We start from the raw sequence: 17,433 nt of genomic DNA on the forward strand, positions 1-17,433 counted from the left end.
TGTTTCTTAGTAGGATGCCTTTTCTGAAGCCATAGGAGCTAAAAGGCGGCCGGTGTCCTATCTGCCTCCCAGGAGGGCCGGTTCACCTGAGAGGAGGAACCCGTCACTTGCCCCAAACAGTGGCACAGCAGCAGCACTGCCGTTCAGAACCGGGCACTATGCTTGGCACTCTACAGCGAGCCAGTGGGGTGGGGACGCGGCATCTCCACGTGACATATATAGCATGAAAGCAATCTTGGTTTCGTGCAGTCAGCCCAGGGTGTTCTAAGCCCATGCTCCCTCCTCCAGGCCAGGCCGCCCCGGCTCACTGTTACAATTCTCCCCCTAACTACTCCTCGCAGCCAACCTCAGGTTCTCGCTTCCTCAGGCAGCCTTGCTGGACTCTTCCAGCCCACTCCAAAGTCCTAGTGCCTCTCACTCTGAACGCCCATGTGCTTTAACCTCAACTAAACCATGAGCTTCTTGAAGACTGGAGCCCTGCCCCTCACTTCCAACCTCCTGCCTCCAAAACCAAAACATTTACCAGAGTTTGTGCTCTCAGACAATGTTGGCTTGGCAACTTTTAACCTTTAGAGGATTATATAGGTTTCTGGTTTTGCCTTTCCATTAAAAAGAGCAAAAACTTGCAAAGGAAATCGGTTCCTAGCCACCTCCCAAGATTGGGTGCGCTCAGGGAAAACTGGATACTTAGGACCTGTGAAGGTAGGTTTGTTACTTAATAGCAACTTCCAGTATCTTGAGGCTGGATAAGACACAGATAATCACTCAGTCCATTCCCTGGGGTAAGAGATAAGAGAAACCAAGGTCCGGGAGGGGTGAAGTAATTTCTCCAGGTTCACATAACACACTGTCCTCCAGAACCACTGATATGCGGGTGGTCACTGCCCCAGGAGGCTTCTAAGGACCATTCCAGAGCACAGCGGGGCTGGCTAAGTCGTGGTCAGACAATGATTTTAATTGGTATGTGAACGAGAATTATCAGCTTGCTAAAATCAAACGTCCTCCCCGACATACCACTGCTCTTCTCTGGCCAGGACGCTTGTCAAAATGACTGTAGAGAACACACCACGCCAGCAGGGCGAAGCCCAAGTCAGAAAACAAGCGCCCGAAACCTCCTCTTTTATTGTTTAAAATAATTTGGTGTAGCTCTACTTGTAATTCGTTACGGTCCTAGAATGTAAAATTAACTTTTCTATGATTTAAAATAAAGCCCCCAAAGACAAACAATGGTTGTTTCATAAGAATCCAACTTCCCCAAACTGCCTGAGGCTGGACTGTGATGCCTCAAACACCCAGACGAAGAAACATCTGGTGAGCCAGTATGGGACACAAAAGGATGCTGACATTTCCTTCTTTTCATAGACAAATACAACTGAATACTCACCAGTGTGGCCAAGTTCAGAAAAAGCTACACCCAATGATCAAAAAGTTTCAATGACAGGGGCACCTGGGTGGCTTAGCTGGTTCAGCATCTTGGGTCTTGCAATCAAGCCCCCGCATCAGGCTCCCAGCTGAGCTTAGAGCTTGCTTGGGATTCTCTCTCTCTCCCCCTCTGTCCCTGCCCAGCTTACACGCTCCCTCGCTCTCTCTCTCTTTCTCTCTCTCTCCTTCTGCCCCTTCCCAGCTTACGTGCTCACACGCACACTCTCTCTCTCTTATCTTTTTCCACACTGTCCTGTATTTGAGTCTCATGACAGTCAAGCTTTATAACAGGCTCACCCAGAGGTGATGAGACCCAACAACACAGCTGGACAGCACACACAGTGGACTGAAAATCAGGTTTTCTGCCTCAGGAGTCACACCCCATGCTGACCCTAGAATCTTATTCGTACCATGGATTCTCTTATTAAATCCCCTCCTCATCGATGAAGGAGAGATTCTGCGCCAGTCCTAACAAACGGATTGCCAATTCTAAGATGAGAAGACTTAAATGAATGGAGTTTTCTTTTAAAACAGAAAATGGGCTTCAGATTTCTGAAGGTCACTAACAAGTCCTCAGCCCTTTTTAAGATGCTTGCTACAAGCTAACACTACTGTAAACCGTGGTGACTTCATTAAGGAGACGCTGAAACTCTGTAGCAATGTTTATTTACTAAACAGATAAAAAGGAGTCAGACTGAGAACAAACTGAGGGTAGATGGGGGGTGGGACGGAGGGGAGGGTGGGTGATGGGCATTGAGGAGGGCACCTTTTGGGATGAGCACTGGGTGTTGTATGGAAACCAATTTGACAATAAATTTCATATTAAAAAAAACTATAATAGAACACTAAAAAAAAAAAAAAAAGGAGGAGTCAGGTAATGAAGGAGATGTACTTATTCAAATAAGGAATATGAAACCATGTCTTAGCTGACAAACACCAACTTCTTCAATAGAAACTCTAAGTTGGTATCCAAATCCTCTATGGTGCTTACTAAATCTGTGTTGGCTTAAGATGAGGGACGCCTGAGCGAGATCTAGTGCCTGGTATGTTTCCAATGTGTAACAAACATGTTTTGCATGCACGGTTCCTTTTAAAAGACCCTGAGAACACAGACTGTGGCTTAAAGGATGAGATATTCATCTCCCCTGAGAGCTTTTATGACAAATTTCAACTTCTAGAAATGGCATTTCAGTAAGTTGTCCTTCACTGCTACAATCCCAGAGCCACTGCCCAGTGTGCACCACAGTGTGGCCACTGCCCCAGCGGGCAAGGAGGGACATCTGGGGCTAAGGTCCCAGAGCAGCCTTGTGTCAGCCTATTGTGTCCTGCCGAAGCCTGGGTTCTGTCTGTGAATACAAAACCAACGAGTTTCCTAAGAGAGGGAAGTTCCAGGAAAGCTCAATGGAATGAACACGCTTTGGAAGTACCAATTAGCTAGGAGAGTAGACTCTGCTTCTGCATGACTGACACAGTCACTGGGTTTAGAAACATTTTAGATCCTTCCCAATAAATGTCAGAACCATGTCTGAATGTAGTGACAAAAAAAACATAACACTAGAGAACTACCATGTGCAATATTCTATGCCAACAAGATGGCCACAGCACAAACTTGATGTGCGTCTAACTATTCTGCCCTAAAAAACAAACAAACAAAAAAGGGAATGATGGATGGAGATAGTTTGGGTAAAATAAGAGAAAGACTAGAAGAATTTCAAAAGAAAAGACAGACAAAGAAACCATACATAATCCTAAATATACACAAGTGCCCAAGGCTGGGAGCTTCTGGCCAAGTGACAGAGTGAAGTTTCACAAGGAAAATACAAGGGCACTCAAGGTGAGTATCGAAGTATGCAAAGCAGGGCAGGCCTGCCAATAAAGGCACTCCTTTACTGGGAACAGGATGTTTTCCCCACCTGCTTGGTCAGGTGATCAGTGACGGCAGTAAGGAGTCCCTGGGTCACAGGGATCCCACAGGACAACTAAGGGCTGCTAAGCTTACTTTAAGCAACAGGTATTTTCTGCTTCTGTCCCTCAGGCAATTTAAAAGAGTTCACGCCAAAGAACTTTCTCTACTGAATTTCTCATTTTGCAGGAGGAAAAACACCCCAAAGAAACAAGATCCCTCAAGAAGACAGCTCAGTAAGAAACGGACTATTTAATTCTGCTCAGCTGTACTTCTTAGGGTCCACTGGCAAAGTTTCACAGTTTAAGATCAGGATGCCAGCTTTAAACACAGACATCTTCCAAGGGGATAGTCAGTAAGCACCACGCACTACGGAGGGCTTAGTGTCACCTCGATGCTACATTCTAAGTAGGTCCTCTCCAGAGGAAACAACATCAGGTGCTTCCAAGAGAACAGTTTTACTTCGGTTTTTGGTCAGGTATTTAAGAAGAGGCTATTAGGGTTTAAAAAAAGAAGAGAAAAAGGTCAGCACAGGCCAGGCCACTTGCCCTAAGAGACACAAAACCTGCTTCACATACTGGTTCTGCCAATACCTGCCATGCGTCACCTGACAAACGACAGCATGTTCTGGACCCTCTTCCCTCACTCAGGAATAATGGCGTTGGCTACGTTAGCTCACGGGTCCTCACATTTTACATGAGTTATTGTAACAGGAAAGCGTTCTGTTCAAACATGAGTGATTTGTACTAGCACACGACGAAGCCAGATTTCTGAAGCGTCAACAGGTTAAAAACGTATCTATCACTTAGGGCGCCTGGGTGGCTCAGTCGGTTGGGCGTCCGACTTCAGCTCGGGTCATGATCTTGCAGTTTATGGGTTTGAGCCCCGCATCGGGCTCTGTGCTGACAGCTCGGAGCCTGGAGCCTGCTTCGGATTCTGTGTCTCCCTTCTCTGTCCCTCCTCCACTTGTGCTCTGTCTCTTAAAAATGAATAAATGTAAAAAAAACCAAACAAAAACGTATCTATCACTTTATGAACCTGTGTTGTGCCAGGCCCATCAGGTGGAGATGCCTAGACAGAGTGGGAGACCCCTACCCTTGTTGAGCCTGCAATTGTGGTGCGGGTTTCAGGAGATCAAACCTGTCACCGCTGGGCAGCCACATAAGCTGCTAAACAGAGAAACAGCACAATTTGGGGTCCAGATTCTTTTTGTTGACGTATTCTTGCCGTTCCCTTAATCCACGAGTGTGCCCATGAGAATCACGTGTGAGCCACGAGACTCAACTAAGCAGGTTATTCTCATTTGGGGTCCAATCCATTGAGGTTTTCTAATGTTCTAAGTATACAGTCCAATTTCCCACAGTGCCTTTGATTGGAAAGGCGTTACTGAAACCATCTGTATTTCACTGTTCTCTGTAGGTCTCTAGGCACTCGAAGGACTGGTGAGCCCCAGGCGCTGGACAAGGCAACGAGCAACCAGCTGGACTTACTGCGGATCCAATCAGAGCCTGTCGTAAGTGTGCGGGGCACAGAAACACATTTTTCCAACTCTCCAGTAGGCGTCTGAGGTGCCAGGACAGTTGTTAGCATTTTACACGTTCAGGAGCGAGGAAAGGCAGGACATGGCTGCCTCCATTCATCCTGAACTTGCAGAGAGGGGCACACTGAGAGGGGAGGGGAGGGAGGAAGACCGACAGGTATATGTAGCACCTCTGTCATCACTGGCCATGTCATTCAATTCTCACAAGAAACTGTGACAACGTCCTCCTCCACCTTATCCACAAGCACACTGAGACTCGGAAGCTGAAAGAACCTGTCCGAGGTCGTGGAGCAAGGAAGCGTGGGTTCCAGCACTTGCACATCTGTCTCTCGAGCCAACCTCGATCTCCCAACAACAGTCTGGCAGGTGCCGAATGCCACCAGGAAAACGGCAGCCCCCTCCTTCTGACCACAGCAATTGGGAACCACCAACCAGGAAATCCCTGAGGACAGGTCAGGCCCGCTGTACATGTGGGAGTCAGGAACCTACCAAGTGGCACCAGGCCCTGAATGGCACCTGGGCTCAGCTGCCACACCAGCACTGGGACTGTCACCCTGAACCACGGCCTGGGCTGAGCTCTAAGGGAGCGACTCTTTTTTTGTTTCACATTTTTTTTTTTAAGCTTACTTATTTATTTTTGAGAGAGAGCGAAAGAGAGAGAGCAGGGGAGGCACACAGAAAGAATCCCAAGCAGGCTCCATGCTGACAGCAGAGAGCCCGACGTGGGGCTCGAACTCACGAACTGTGAGATCACGACCTGAGTGAGAAGCGGACACTTAACTGACTGAGCCCCCCCCCCCCCCCCAGGTGCCCCCCAAAGGGAGCGACTCCTAGTCAGGCTGCACGCTGATCCACACCCCTCTCTCCCCACACCCTCACTGCACCCCCAGGCCCGTCTGCTCGGCACTCCTGGGCCAGAGGCCAGATTACCTCCTTATGGGAGTCTTTGTGGGCTTCCAGAGTCTTCATAATCGTCAGCTCGGCATAGTTCTTAAATCTTGCGGGCTGGTTTCTCAGAATTTCCCGTAGAACTCTCAATGCTAGTGCTCGGATGGAATGCTGGAGTACAAGAGGAAAGGAAGACGTCAGCAAACAACACAGCGCTTCACTGAACATACTAGCCAGAAGCGCCCGGCACGGCCAGGCACCCAGCCCTGGGCTCCCCTGGCATCTTGCTGGCACCCAACGCAGGTCACATTGCAAACGTGGCACAGGCTGAGACAGCCAGTCCCATGAGGCGGGTGCTATGCCTACGCTGACATTCCCAGGACCCAGCACCTAAGACCTGAGGAAGGTTTCTGGAATGAGCCAAAAGAGGACCAAATGAGACCGAATGAGGACAATACATCTAAGTTCATTATCAATCTCCTGGAGGATTTCCACGTTTTTTGAGATGTCGGTATGCAAATTACCCTTTGGTAAAGAACAGGTAACAAGCATCTAACCACTTCATCAACACAACCTGTAAGACAGCCACAGACCTGTCTTTACTCCCGACCTTCTGTGTGATGAGATCACGGGGGAGGGTCGTGTGTACATGCCTCGAGGTGTCTGAGGCCCAAGCTGTGCCGTTTGGAGGAAAACCGTTCCACACGGGCTCCTGATCTCAGTAAAAGAAAAGGGGTTTACACCAAACTGAGCCAAAAACTACATCCTGATTGTTGGTCACTCGTCTGTGCTATTGGCTCACTAATGGACCATCTACCTGCTCTCTACGTGAGATCACCCTATCTCCCAACACAGCCTGACCAACCAAGCAGGCTGTAAGGGAAGTGACTGTAGCTCCTTCATCACTGTACTTCTGTCTGTCCCCACCCTCCTCCATCACTGTACTTCTGTCTGTCCCCACCCTCCGCCAAACCATTAACCCGAAGCATCAGAAAGCAATCAGAGCCACCGCATTCGCCGGCCCCCTGTGCACCCGTCTTCCATCAGAGTCACCATCAACGTGACCCCGAGAGGGACCTTCACCGTGGGCTGTGTTGAGCTTCCTCAAAATCCACCTGGTCCTGCCCTTGAGTTCTTCATCACACCTGCTTCGTTGTTTCCGCGGCCTCCACAAAGCCCAGTGCACAGGTGGATTTTTACTTCTAGAGTTTCACTCAGACAATTCCCAACATCTGCTGCTGTCTCCGCACAAGGGACCGGCACACAGATAGGAGAAGGCAGGGCTCTGACTAGGTTACTCCCCCCTTTAAGAGTCATCTACGTGGTGCCAGGTGTGGATTACGGACCGGGCATGGTACAAATTCCTCGTTGGTCACACTCAAAGGTCACAGGGCAAAGAGGGCTTTTGATTTAAAAAATAATACAGAAGATAACAGAAAACAACCCCTGCTCCAGAACTGCTTGCTTAACCAGTTAAAATCACTGTTGCTGCTCACAGATGCCGGCTGCATCTACAGAGAACTTCAGGGAAGGCAGCATCTAGTAGGGTCTCTTAAAAAATGAACTTCTCTATTTCTCAGTTACGCATGAAACCTAAAACTCACACAGAAAAAAACCTCATTGTAAAAAACCATTCCATGTTAACAAAGGTTTAAGAAATTCTGTGTGAAACAAAGTAACCTGAAGCAGGAACAAGTTTCCGTCAACTCCTACAAACCCCATTACAGAAGAAAACACACATATAAATAAGCTAGGAACGGGGCCCGTCTCTGACAGAAACATGACCTCACTAGCTGGTGCTCAGAAAATATTTGGAAAACGTTTTGATGTAAACAGCAGGCACAGTACAGAAATAAAGCTGAAGCCAAAGTCCAGAACGACAGGACTTAACAGCCCGTCACACGGGAAGGGGGGAACGCAAGGACGAGGAAGGCGCCTCACGTCTTTGTCTCCGAGCGTCTCCAGCAGCAGGAGCAGAATGGTCTTGAAGTGCTCCTCCCAGACGCCCAGGCTGTCCTCCCGGGTGATTTTGAGCAGCTCCAGCAGGGCGCCTTTCCGTTCCTCCACCCGCTCGTTGTGGTTGGACAGCTCTTTCAGAAGGTCAGCCACCAAGTCAGAATGGTCAATGGGCACTGGAGAGACACCGAGACACAAAGTCACCTCACAAGGACACCGGGCTGTGGACGCGCCCTCCGCCCGCTCTCCGCTCCCAGAGGCAGCCCCCCTCCATCATTCCTGCCCCGTGCCCTTCACCCTTCTCTGCTGCCCACTCGTGACACCCTTAGCAGGCCGTCTCACCAAACAGGAAAACAGAGATGTGGGAACACGTGTCAAGTACCAATACCAACATCCTTACCCTCCCCCACCATCGTTTTCCCCCTTCGAGTTCAGACAAACAGGAGAAGCCATCTAAAAGTCTCTCCGTGACTGTCCTCCTCCCCCCCCCAAATCTATCTCCACTGCAGCAGCTCCAAGTCAGGCCACCCCTGGACAGTCCCCTCCCGCCGTCACACCCACTGACACGTGTACATTTTCCTCCAGGCCCTCCTCACTGACCCGTCTGACATTCCTTCCCTCCCCGAATGTCCAGAGCTTAGTAACTAGCACAGCAAACAAATACTAATCAAGGTGTTTAGCCTGTGCGTGGACTGTCTATGCACAGACTGTACAACGTGCCAAAACCACTTAGTAAAAGGGCTTCAACCATGAAAGACCTATCCTTTCTCTTCCCATGAACTTAAAGAGACCTCAACTCTGAACACTTCCTTTCAATAGAAAGGATGAAAAGGCAAAGACAAATCATTAGAACCTACTTAAATTTGTATTTTCATACTCTTTTTTTTTTTTTTTTTAGCTTCTAAGGTGTGAGGGAACACACAGGAAGTTCGAAATGTTAAAGAACTCAATCATTTCCCCCCTGCCTTTCCACTTTTCTCTTTAGGCCTTTTAGTCAGTTGGTAAGCCTTACATAAATTTAGTAAGTTTAGGAAGCCTTTTACGCAGTTGGTAAATAGGGAACAACCAACACCCCAATCTCTGTTCTATCTTAAACAAGACCAACAAATGGGTAAGTTAAATGATGTGTCAACTGTCTGAACAATAAAAGGAAACAGCCCACTACTCCTAAAAAGTGCAATTCATAATAACCACCAAGCCATTAGCCTTGGGCCCAGTGAACAGACACTGGGAATCCCTGGGAATTTACAGGGTTGCTACCCACGGCAAGTAACCACCTGGGCACGTGCCTTCAAACGACTGCAGGACTTCATTTCTGTCTTAGGATCCCATCGGTATTGTGGGGCTTGAACTCACAGCCCTGAGAATAAGAGTCACGTGCTCTGCCAACTAAGCCAGGCAGGCGCCCCCCAGTTCCCCTTCTTTTGTGTCCCCACTGAAACCAGCATCTGCTCTAGCGAGGCGCCCCCTCTTTCCAGTGCCATTGTGTTAGGTCTTTTTTCTAGGACAGGCCATGAGTTGCTCTGAGGCCAAGGACTGTGTCTGATTTGCCTCCTTGTCCCCAGCAAGCTATACACTTCATGACACACAGTGAATGCTACCTGTTCAGGGCTCTAATTTAGGGTTCTGATTTAATTCTTCATTTAAAACTGAAAAACAAAACAAAGGCTTGGAAACAAAACGGATATATACGTATATTTAAAAGAAAAAAAAACTATTATGTGAACGTGACAATCAGGTGAAAAAAGAACTAATTAAGTTCCAGACAAAAACAGCATCATTCCAATGCACGCTTACTCACCGGTTACTCAGTAATGGACACTGGTCTTAACACAAGTGTCAGAAAACAAAGCACGTCGTCAGACTAGTTCTGTTCGTGCCAAGTATGTTATATTTGGGGCAAGTAACTTAACCCTTCTGAATGTTAGTTTTTTAACCTGTGAAATGGGAATAATCCCTTCTATCTCATTAGATATGTACAGAAAGCAGCTGAGCGGAAAGCACATGGTAATGCAGGAGCTCAGTATATGCCAGATCCCCTCTCTCTGAACTACGAGACAGAAGTCAACCAAAGCAGCTCCAGGAAGGCCTGGTTAAAACGCTGGTGTGAGAGAAAAGCAGGGGGCTCTCAGTGGTGCTACCGGGCCCTCCTTCCATGGCTCAGGGCTGGGAGAGGACACACAGACGCTGAGCCTGTGCTGGGATGGCTTGAGCCTCTGCCTCCCACCCGCTAACTGCTACTCCCCTCGAGCTTCTGACCTCCACTCAGGCCCTTGTGCCTCGTGGAAGCCTTCCCTGAGGGGCACAGCTGACCTCCCTTCACTGCACAGTGTGCAGCCCTAAGTTTGGGTCACCGGTAGTTCCTGGTTTCGTGACTGGCTCTACGAAAGCCAGGCTGCTGGCTTCCAGAGGGCAGGGACTGTGCACGCTTCTGTGCACACATGTGCCTTCCATGCCTAAGCACATGGTGGGGGCTCAGTAAGTGGCTAAACGAAGGACTGTCTGCATGTGTGTTTGCCCTCTACACCCAGAGCTGCTATGCCCAGGGAGAGCCACAGAAAGCTCTTCTGGATGGCGGGGGTGGGGTGGGGGTGGGGGGGTGGGGAGTTGGATGGGGGTCAAGCAAAGAGGAACAAACCATCTCGAAGCTGCTCCATGTCATCATCGAACACGGCCTCCTTCAGGGCTGTCTTGTCATAGGCGTTGATGGTGTCCGAGTAGGGGTAGGGATTGTAGTCTCGCGCCCGCGGCCCAGGGAAGGCGCGGGGGGGCTGGGTGTTGAGGAGGGACGTCTTGTTGTCCAGGGCCGTTCTGCCTCCTTCCACCACATCACTGCCTCCCCGGCCCTCCGTGGCAGGCGACGCAACTCCACCATCGCGGGACCCCTGAGGCACGGCACACAGTCAGTTCCTTTTTAGGACTTTTAACAAACTCTTCCTTTACATTTTCAGAAGTATTGGGACAGCCAGATTTCTCCCTTGAAATCTGGCCACTGACCAAAGGATAGTTACTAGGTTTCAATCTGTAAACCATCCAATTCATAAACTACCTGAGCAGGAACTGAACACACTTATGTTTTCCCCTCTCCACTCGCTAATTTACATGTAAAGTCTGTTAATTTACATCTGAAGTCTGTTTTGTAGGTGGTGATGACTTTTTACTTAAATGTTTCTTTAAAAAAAATTTTTTTTAAATGTTTATTTTTGAGAAAGGGAGAGAGAGGGAAAGAGAGAGACAGAGAGAGAGAGAGAGAGAGAGAAAGAGAGAGAGGACAAGTGGGGGAGGGGGCCGAGAGAGAGGGAGACACAGAATCCGAAGCAGGCTCCAGGCTCTGAGCTGTCAGCCCAAAGCCCGATGCAGGGCTTGAACTCACAAGCTGTGAGATCATGACCTGAGCCAAAGTCGGATGCTTAACTGACTGAGCCACCCAGGCGCCCCTAAAAAAAATTCTTACTTTCTAAACTTGTATATTTAAACCAGTCCTTATCTTCGTGCAGACTTTGCAGAGTGGGAATCACGGCACACATTCTGTCATATATTTTGCTTTTCTCATAGTGTAAGAATGTCCCGTGTAAATAAAGTATTTAATAACATATTGTTTAATGGGGCGCCTGGGTGGCTCAGTCGGTTAAGCGGCCGACTTCGGATCAGGTCATGATCTTGCGGTCCGTGAGTTTGAGCCCTGCGTCAGGCTCTGTGCTGACCGCTCAGAGCCTGGAGCCTGTTTCGGATTCTGTGTCTCCCTCTCTCTCTGACCCTCCCCCGTTCATGCTCTCTCTCTGTCTCAAAAATAAAGTAAACGTTAAAAAAAAAATTAAAAAAAAATAACATATTGTTTAATCACACCACTATTTCTACTTGTGTTCTAGTAAGATTTACTCAACCATTCCCCTCCTACTGTTTTTTTTTAATGCTTCTATTTTTTGCTATTATAGACAACTCTGAAATAAACTACACTGTAACATAATACCTTTCTTACCTTTTGCTGCATTTGTTATTTAGCACAGATTGCCAAAAGTTACATTACTTGATAAAGGATATGAAACTTAAAATCACCTATGCCGAATATAATTTTACTTAGCTCCAAAGAAACTGTATCAAGTTCCCATGCCACCAATATTACACTAGTTCCCTCATATCCTGAAGCATTAAATATTGTAATTTCTACCCGAAACAAAGCGGAACAATTTAGAAATAAAGTGGAGCCTCAAATGTATGTTTGCTGCATTTCTGTAATCACCCATAAGGATGGACTTTCTCCTGCAAGTTGAACGTTTTCATCTCTGCTTTGGGGAACTGTCTTCCTAGTGGCTCTGACATTCATCCTTATGGAGGTCTGTCTTATTACACTGGGTCACTTATCAAACCAAAGAGGTATACTGGCTCCCGAGTCTTTCACACATAATGCATTTTCACACCCAGCCCAGCTTCTTTGCTCACACTCCGTTAATCAGCAGCTAAGATCGTGAATTTCGAACCTGTTCAACAATTTCCACTTCGTCCTCTCATGTTCCCCTATCCTGCCACCCACCCTGTTGTCTGGCCTGGGGGCTCCTGCACCCCATCCTGCCGATCCCACCAATGACAATCCTGCTTCCATGCCTCGCCTGCTACCTTCACTCGGCAAGCTTCACCCCTTTCAACTTCGCCAGAGAATTTTTATGCTTTGAAAAAGCGGAAATCACTCAAATGTTCCAAAACAGGGCACTGAATACATGATTGTGGTATCCATGTGACGAATTCTCACCTGACCATAAAAATTCCCACAGGAGAATGCAGACGGGGGGGGGGGGGGGGGGGGGGGCAGTGCTCACATGCTACATTCAACAGAATGCACACCGTGATGTCACTTGCATCAAAAACAAACAAAAACACGCTACCGCCTTCTCCAAGCATACAGATGCATAAATATATATAAAGAAATAGAAAAATATACACGAAAGCATCCACCTTCTCTTAGGGCCTCTATTATTCCTAGCAGGGCTTCGGATTCCCTAATTTGAGCCCCTCGCTCCCCACAGGTGTTCTGGAAGCCCTTTTCCACTCTCCTCACCACAGCTGAACTCCCAGAGTCAGGTCGGCCTCTTTCTGCTGCCCACAGAAAGTGGGAGCGGTCAGTGGGGATGCCCTCCACTTCCTGGCCCCACATCAACCCAGCCCACCCTGCTTCCCAGCTACGGCCACCAGTGTCCAGAGTGCCTCCCCTGCCATGTCCTCAAGGACCCGTGTCCACCAACCACCCACGCCCTGCCACGGCATCGTCCACACTTTTCTCCTAACTGGTCCCATATGCATTCAGACGGGGCAGGTCTCCCCGGGGAAAAGGTCCTGGATGATCCCTCCTCAATGTCCAGGTTGTTACTCAAACTGGTCCTCAACCCACTGCACTCTGCTTTCCATGCTCAGCTCTGCTCTGAACGGTGCTCACAAAACAGATGGGGCTCCTGGAAGAAACTAGATCTGGAAACCGTAGACCAGGACTGTGCGTAAAGTTTATTTGAGAAGAAGAACATGGAAATCCAAACCGTGGGTCCCTTTTCCAAGAAGAGGATGTGGCTCTAGATCAGAACAATGGTGAATAAATGTGTGTTTTATATACTTTCAGCTAAAATACAATATTTGTAAATATTGTAAAAAAAATAAAAAAATAAAAAAAAATCCAGCAGAGTCCTTTCCCTTCGTCTGACCGGTCGCTGTCTTTGCAGCATCACCTCTTTGGCTACAAGGCCTTTCCCAAAGTTTCCTTTAAATTCTCTGACACCCCACTCTCCTGGTCTCCCATGCAATAATAATAACCTGTAGCCCTTCTCCCAAGTCCTCTTCTTCCGTCTTTCCCTTTAGTGTTGATGCTCCCCAGGATTTTTTCCTTACCCTTTACTTGGTTGATTTCACTCACTTTCTAGTTACCATCAGGCAACCAGTCAACGTCTCTCAATGTTTCATCTCCGGGCCGAGCGGCCAGCCTGAACTGCAGACTGGTATCTGCAAAGGCCTAAGGAGTATGTGTGCTTGGATACTCCCTATGTCCCCCAAGTCACACACATCCAAAACTGAACTCATTAAGTTCCAAAGGGGTTAACACACATTTTTTCTCCTTCCGTGATATGATCTCACTGAACGGCACAAGCACCTAACAGTTCCAGCCAGAGACTTCGGACTCTTGTTATTTCAGCTCATGCCTTACCGACCCCACTTCCTCCAGAGTCATTCTCCATCTCAGAGGGGCAGCAGGTTTCCTAAAATTTTAAGTGTGACCACGCCACTTCCTTGGTTAAAAATCTCCAGTGACCCCCGAGTGGAGTCAGACACCAGCAGGAAAGGGAGTACCCTTCCTGAGCCAACCCTTGCAGCCTCCTCCCCAAACCTGGCCACCAACATGACAGGCCCACTCTCTGCACGCCAGCCACTGCAAAGAGAACTCATGCCATGCCCCCTGCCACCTTTCTGCTTTCTCCCAGGCCCGTCCTCCTATCTGACCACACACTCCCCTCGACCTCTGCTTCACGCAGCTCCGAGGACAGCACCACCTCTGAGCACCGGGACTGGCCCAGCCTGACTCATCAGTACTGAGCCCTGCCCGCTCCCGCCGCACCACCACTCCCCACGGATCTGCCTGCCTCTGCAGGAACTACAGCTCCCAGAGAACCACGCTGCTTTCTGATTCAGGCCTACTATTTTCATCACGTCACAGGAACAAAAATATGTCCAGGATAAACAAAGGCAAACAGGGGCACAAGATAGTTTACAATCTTCACAAAGAGAGCTGGGGGTCACTCAAAATTTTATAAAGTTGCCTCGGGCCTCTTAAGATAATACCCTTCTAGCTACAAGACACAAATGATGATGAAGCTCAGTGTTCACGTGGTCAGTCCTCAGAGTTCTCACTTCACCGAAATACAGTTCTCTGTTAGCCTGGGGATACTTACAATGTCACAGTCCTTTTTGCCATCTCGCTTAATTGGCTCGTTCAGATCCTCTTGGCTTCGAAAACTAAACTTTTCAATGGCTTCTGTAACTCCACGCAGAGAACTGTAAATTTCTTCAGAGTTCAGGTTCTCTGTATCATATTCCAGCATGCTAAAGGATCAAAAGATATTGTATGTCTTAAATTGAAGCACACGCATAAATTTGAGGCATGGGTATAAATTACTTCCAACAGTTTATGGAGTGAGGTATAATTACAATTTCGTGTCTTTAGGCGAGTTGGAATGAAAAGGAGACACCTGTTAGAGTGCCACCACTGGACAACTGCACGTGTTCCTTGTCAAACCAGGCCCCAAACACATCACATCAGCACTCGGTAAGACCCGGTGGGGGGCACAGCAATAACCACAAGAATGCAAGAACTCAAAGGGTGACAACTGGTGACAATGCACGAGGTAATGAAAGTGGAAAAATAACTTTCGTATCTTGAAGATGGAAACAAGGAGTCTGGTTGTTACTGGTCTCAAATGTACAAACGGGTAAGAGGGGTGGGCATTTCAAAATAAAGCTAGTGTCACAAGCAAGTTTCAGAGGGGCAAAGCTAACGACCTCACAAGACTGGGTAATGCTCACCGGGGTTAGAAACTTGTGAAATAAAACCCTACGTTCAAAAACGATTCCAAGTTAGATCCACCCTACCAAAAGGCTCCCGACAGTCTCTCTCGTGCCATCTAACCCAGGAGCTTGCTGTGAATATCAAACTCTTCCAAGGTGCTGACATTTTGCGTTTTACAATAAAAACAGATCTTATACAGATGAGTCACGTTCCTAGATGGATGTCTAGAAGTATTTCAAAAAGCAAGAAACATTCGTCCCTTACAGAAAAGTGATGCCAGCGATTGTTCCTTTAGTGGGCTGAGCAGAGCAAAATCAGAAACTAAGCAAAAATCCCAAGTAGCCTTTGGGTGTCATGTATAAGGTGTCAACAGGCAGCCTTTCACGGTCCGGAGAGTGCACGGAAGTGGGTCCCGAGAACAGCCCGCCGTCCCTCACCGAGAGTATCCAAGAAAAGCACAGGATAAAGCACAGCATAAAGAAGGCAAAACATGAAGCAACAGTCAACCAAGGGTAAAGGCAAAACAACTGTGTTCATTTGAGTGTCACATGTTTCAAACAAACTCGAAGAAAAGATCAGATGAGTTGGTGTAAGTGAACTTCCACAAAGTCTTGGAGCTACACTGAGGATTGCTAGGGACAAAGAATCCTTGGGTGTGTTTAAGTGAGCATTCGACAACATCATTCAGGACTAAAGACACGCAGTCTTTCGTTCTTCAAAAGAAGTAACTGAAACTAGACCATCGCTGGCAGGAACCTTTCCTACGTGCGACACAACCAACCCTGTCCATTCTCACAAGAGGCTGTTTCCTGTAGCTTAACAAACAAATGATATTTACTAAGCCCCCCTCGCCACCTTTTCTTTTCTTTCTTCTTTAATGGTTTGGGCAGATGAGCAAGATAAGAGGTCGACGGTCCTCACTTGGGAGGAGCCAGACCTCTACTGGCTCGCGGTTGGAACCATGCAGGTGTTTTCTGTGGCTGGACACGTCCTGCTGGGGCACAACATCTGAACTCACCTTTGGAGATGGGAGCTATTTGCCTAAAATTGCAAAACTCGCCCAGATAGAACTTTCTTGTTTTCTGATGAATGAAAGAAAATCTATACCCCAACTGTGCTTGGAGAGCTCACAAAAATACATGCCAACTCAAAGACGGGCTCTGGCAGCAAACACAAAGAAATGTGAATGAACATGTTAACAGCTAAAGTCCCGTGTATATACTGACGGGAAGTGGAAGGAAAAACCTGAATGGAATTCAAGATGTCAACCCCTGCTAAGTTCATAAGGTTGTCTGTCTATGGGGCAACATCACTTTAATGTGAAGAAAGCGTGACCGAGGAGCACAGGGGGTCGGTCCCTGCCCCTCCTTTCCAGAACAACACAATACCAGCTTCCGTGGGAGCAAAGGCATTTATACATCTGGCCAGTACACTATTTTTTATATATAAAGACTGAGTATGACTCAAACAAAAAATTATGTATACGAGATGTAAAAAAGATGCCTTAAAATACTTTTAATCACAACAACCAAAAATAATAGCATAGCCCATGCAAAAAAGGAAAAAAAACAACTGAAAGAATGACAGATGGACAAGAGCAAGTCTGGCGGAACGTTCAGCTTTTTAAGGGATGTCACAATATTATTTTCCATATGTCGCTTCAGATAACATTAGCTTTCACTTCATTCATCTCATTATTCGTAACCTCAATGGCCTTAAAATATTTCACTTCCGTTCACAGAACTTTATAGCCTCGTCTCAAAATAAGAAAATAAAGGATTCTGCCAGTTAATGCTCCTCCTTCTTACTTTCAATTAATAGTGAGGAGTACACGTGCATGACCGGCTGCAATCCGGGGTGACACTTCTTTTAGACTTGAGGTTTGAAGTATCTCCTTGGTACGAAGCTAACACTGTGAGCGGCAGGTGAGAGACGGCATTGCTTTTCTCCAACACGAACCAGATAACGTTACTTTCTTCGCTAGTTCATGTTTTGGCATTTGTTTTTTTCCGAATCGATGCCTACGAGCCCTCATTTTGTAGGGAAAAAGGAAATTCCCACGAAAGCTGTCATCGGGGAATCCCAGATACTGGGGCCCCGGCCAGCAGAACATAAGAGAGCACAGCAAGAGGGACGCAGTGGCTTTCTCAGAGGAGGCTTTGCTTAGGTAGACCCTAGTCTGCC

At 47.6% G+C, this 17,433-nt stretch overlaps 1 protein-coding gene across 27 annotated transcripts in view; it reads right to left on the minus strand.

Moving 5' to 3' along the window:
• The window catches only part of CLASP1 (cytoplasmic linker associated protein 1), a 271,145-nt gene that overhangs the window by 18,484 nt on the left and 235,228 nt on the right, over positions 1-17,433 (minus strand). For all 27 annotated transcript variants that reach the window (XM_053909860.1, XM_053909828.1, XM_053909856.1 and 24 more), the window contains 4 exons: positions 14,636-14,786; positions 10,348-10,594; positions 7,695-7,885; positions 5,796-5,924 (listed from right to left, as the gene is read on the minus strand). In XM_053909860.1, the coding sequence (XP_053765835.1) occupies positions 5,796-5,924; positions 7,695-7,885; positions 10,348-10,594; positions 14,636-14,786 (718 nt within the window). The remainder of the gene's footprint in view (positions 1-5,795; positions 5,925-7,694; positions 7,886-10,347; positions 10,595-14,635; positions 14,787-17,433) is intronic.

This window comes from Panthera pardus, unplaced genomic scaffold, assembly GCF_024362965.1.
Source record: "Panthera pardus isolate Hobbes unplaced genomic scaffold, ASM2436296v1 HiC_scaffold_10, whole genome shotgun sequence".
In the NCBI taxonomy this organism is placed as follows: domain Eukaryota; kingdom Metazoa; phylum Chordata; class Mammalia; order Carnivora; family Felidae; genus Panthera; species Panthera pardus.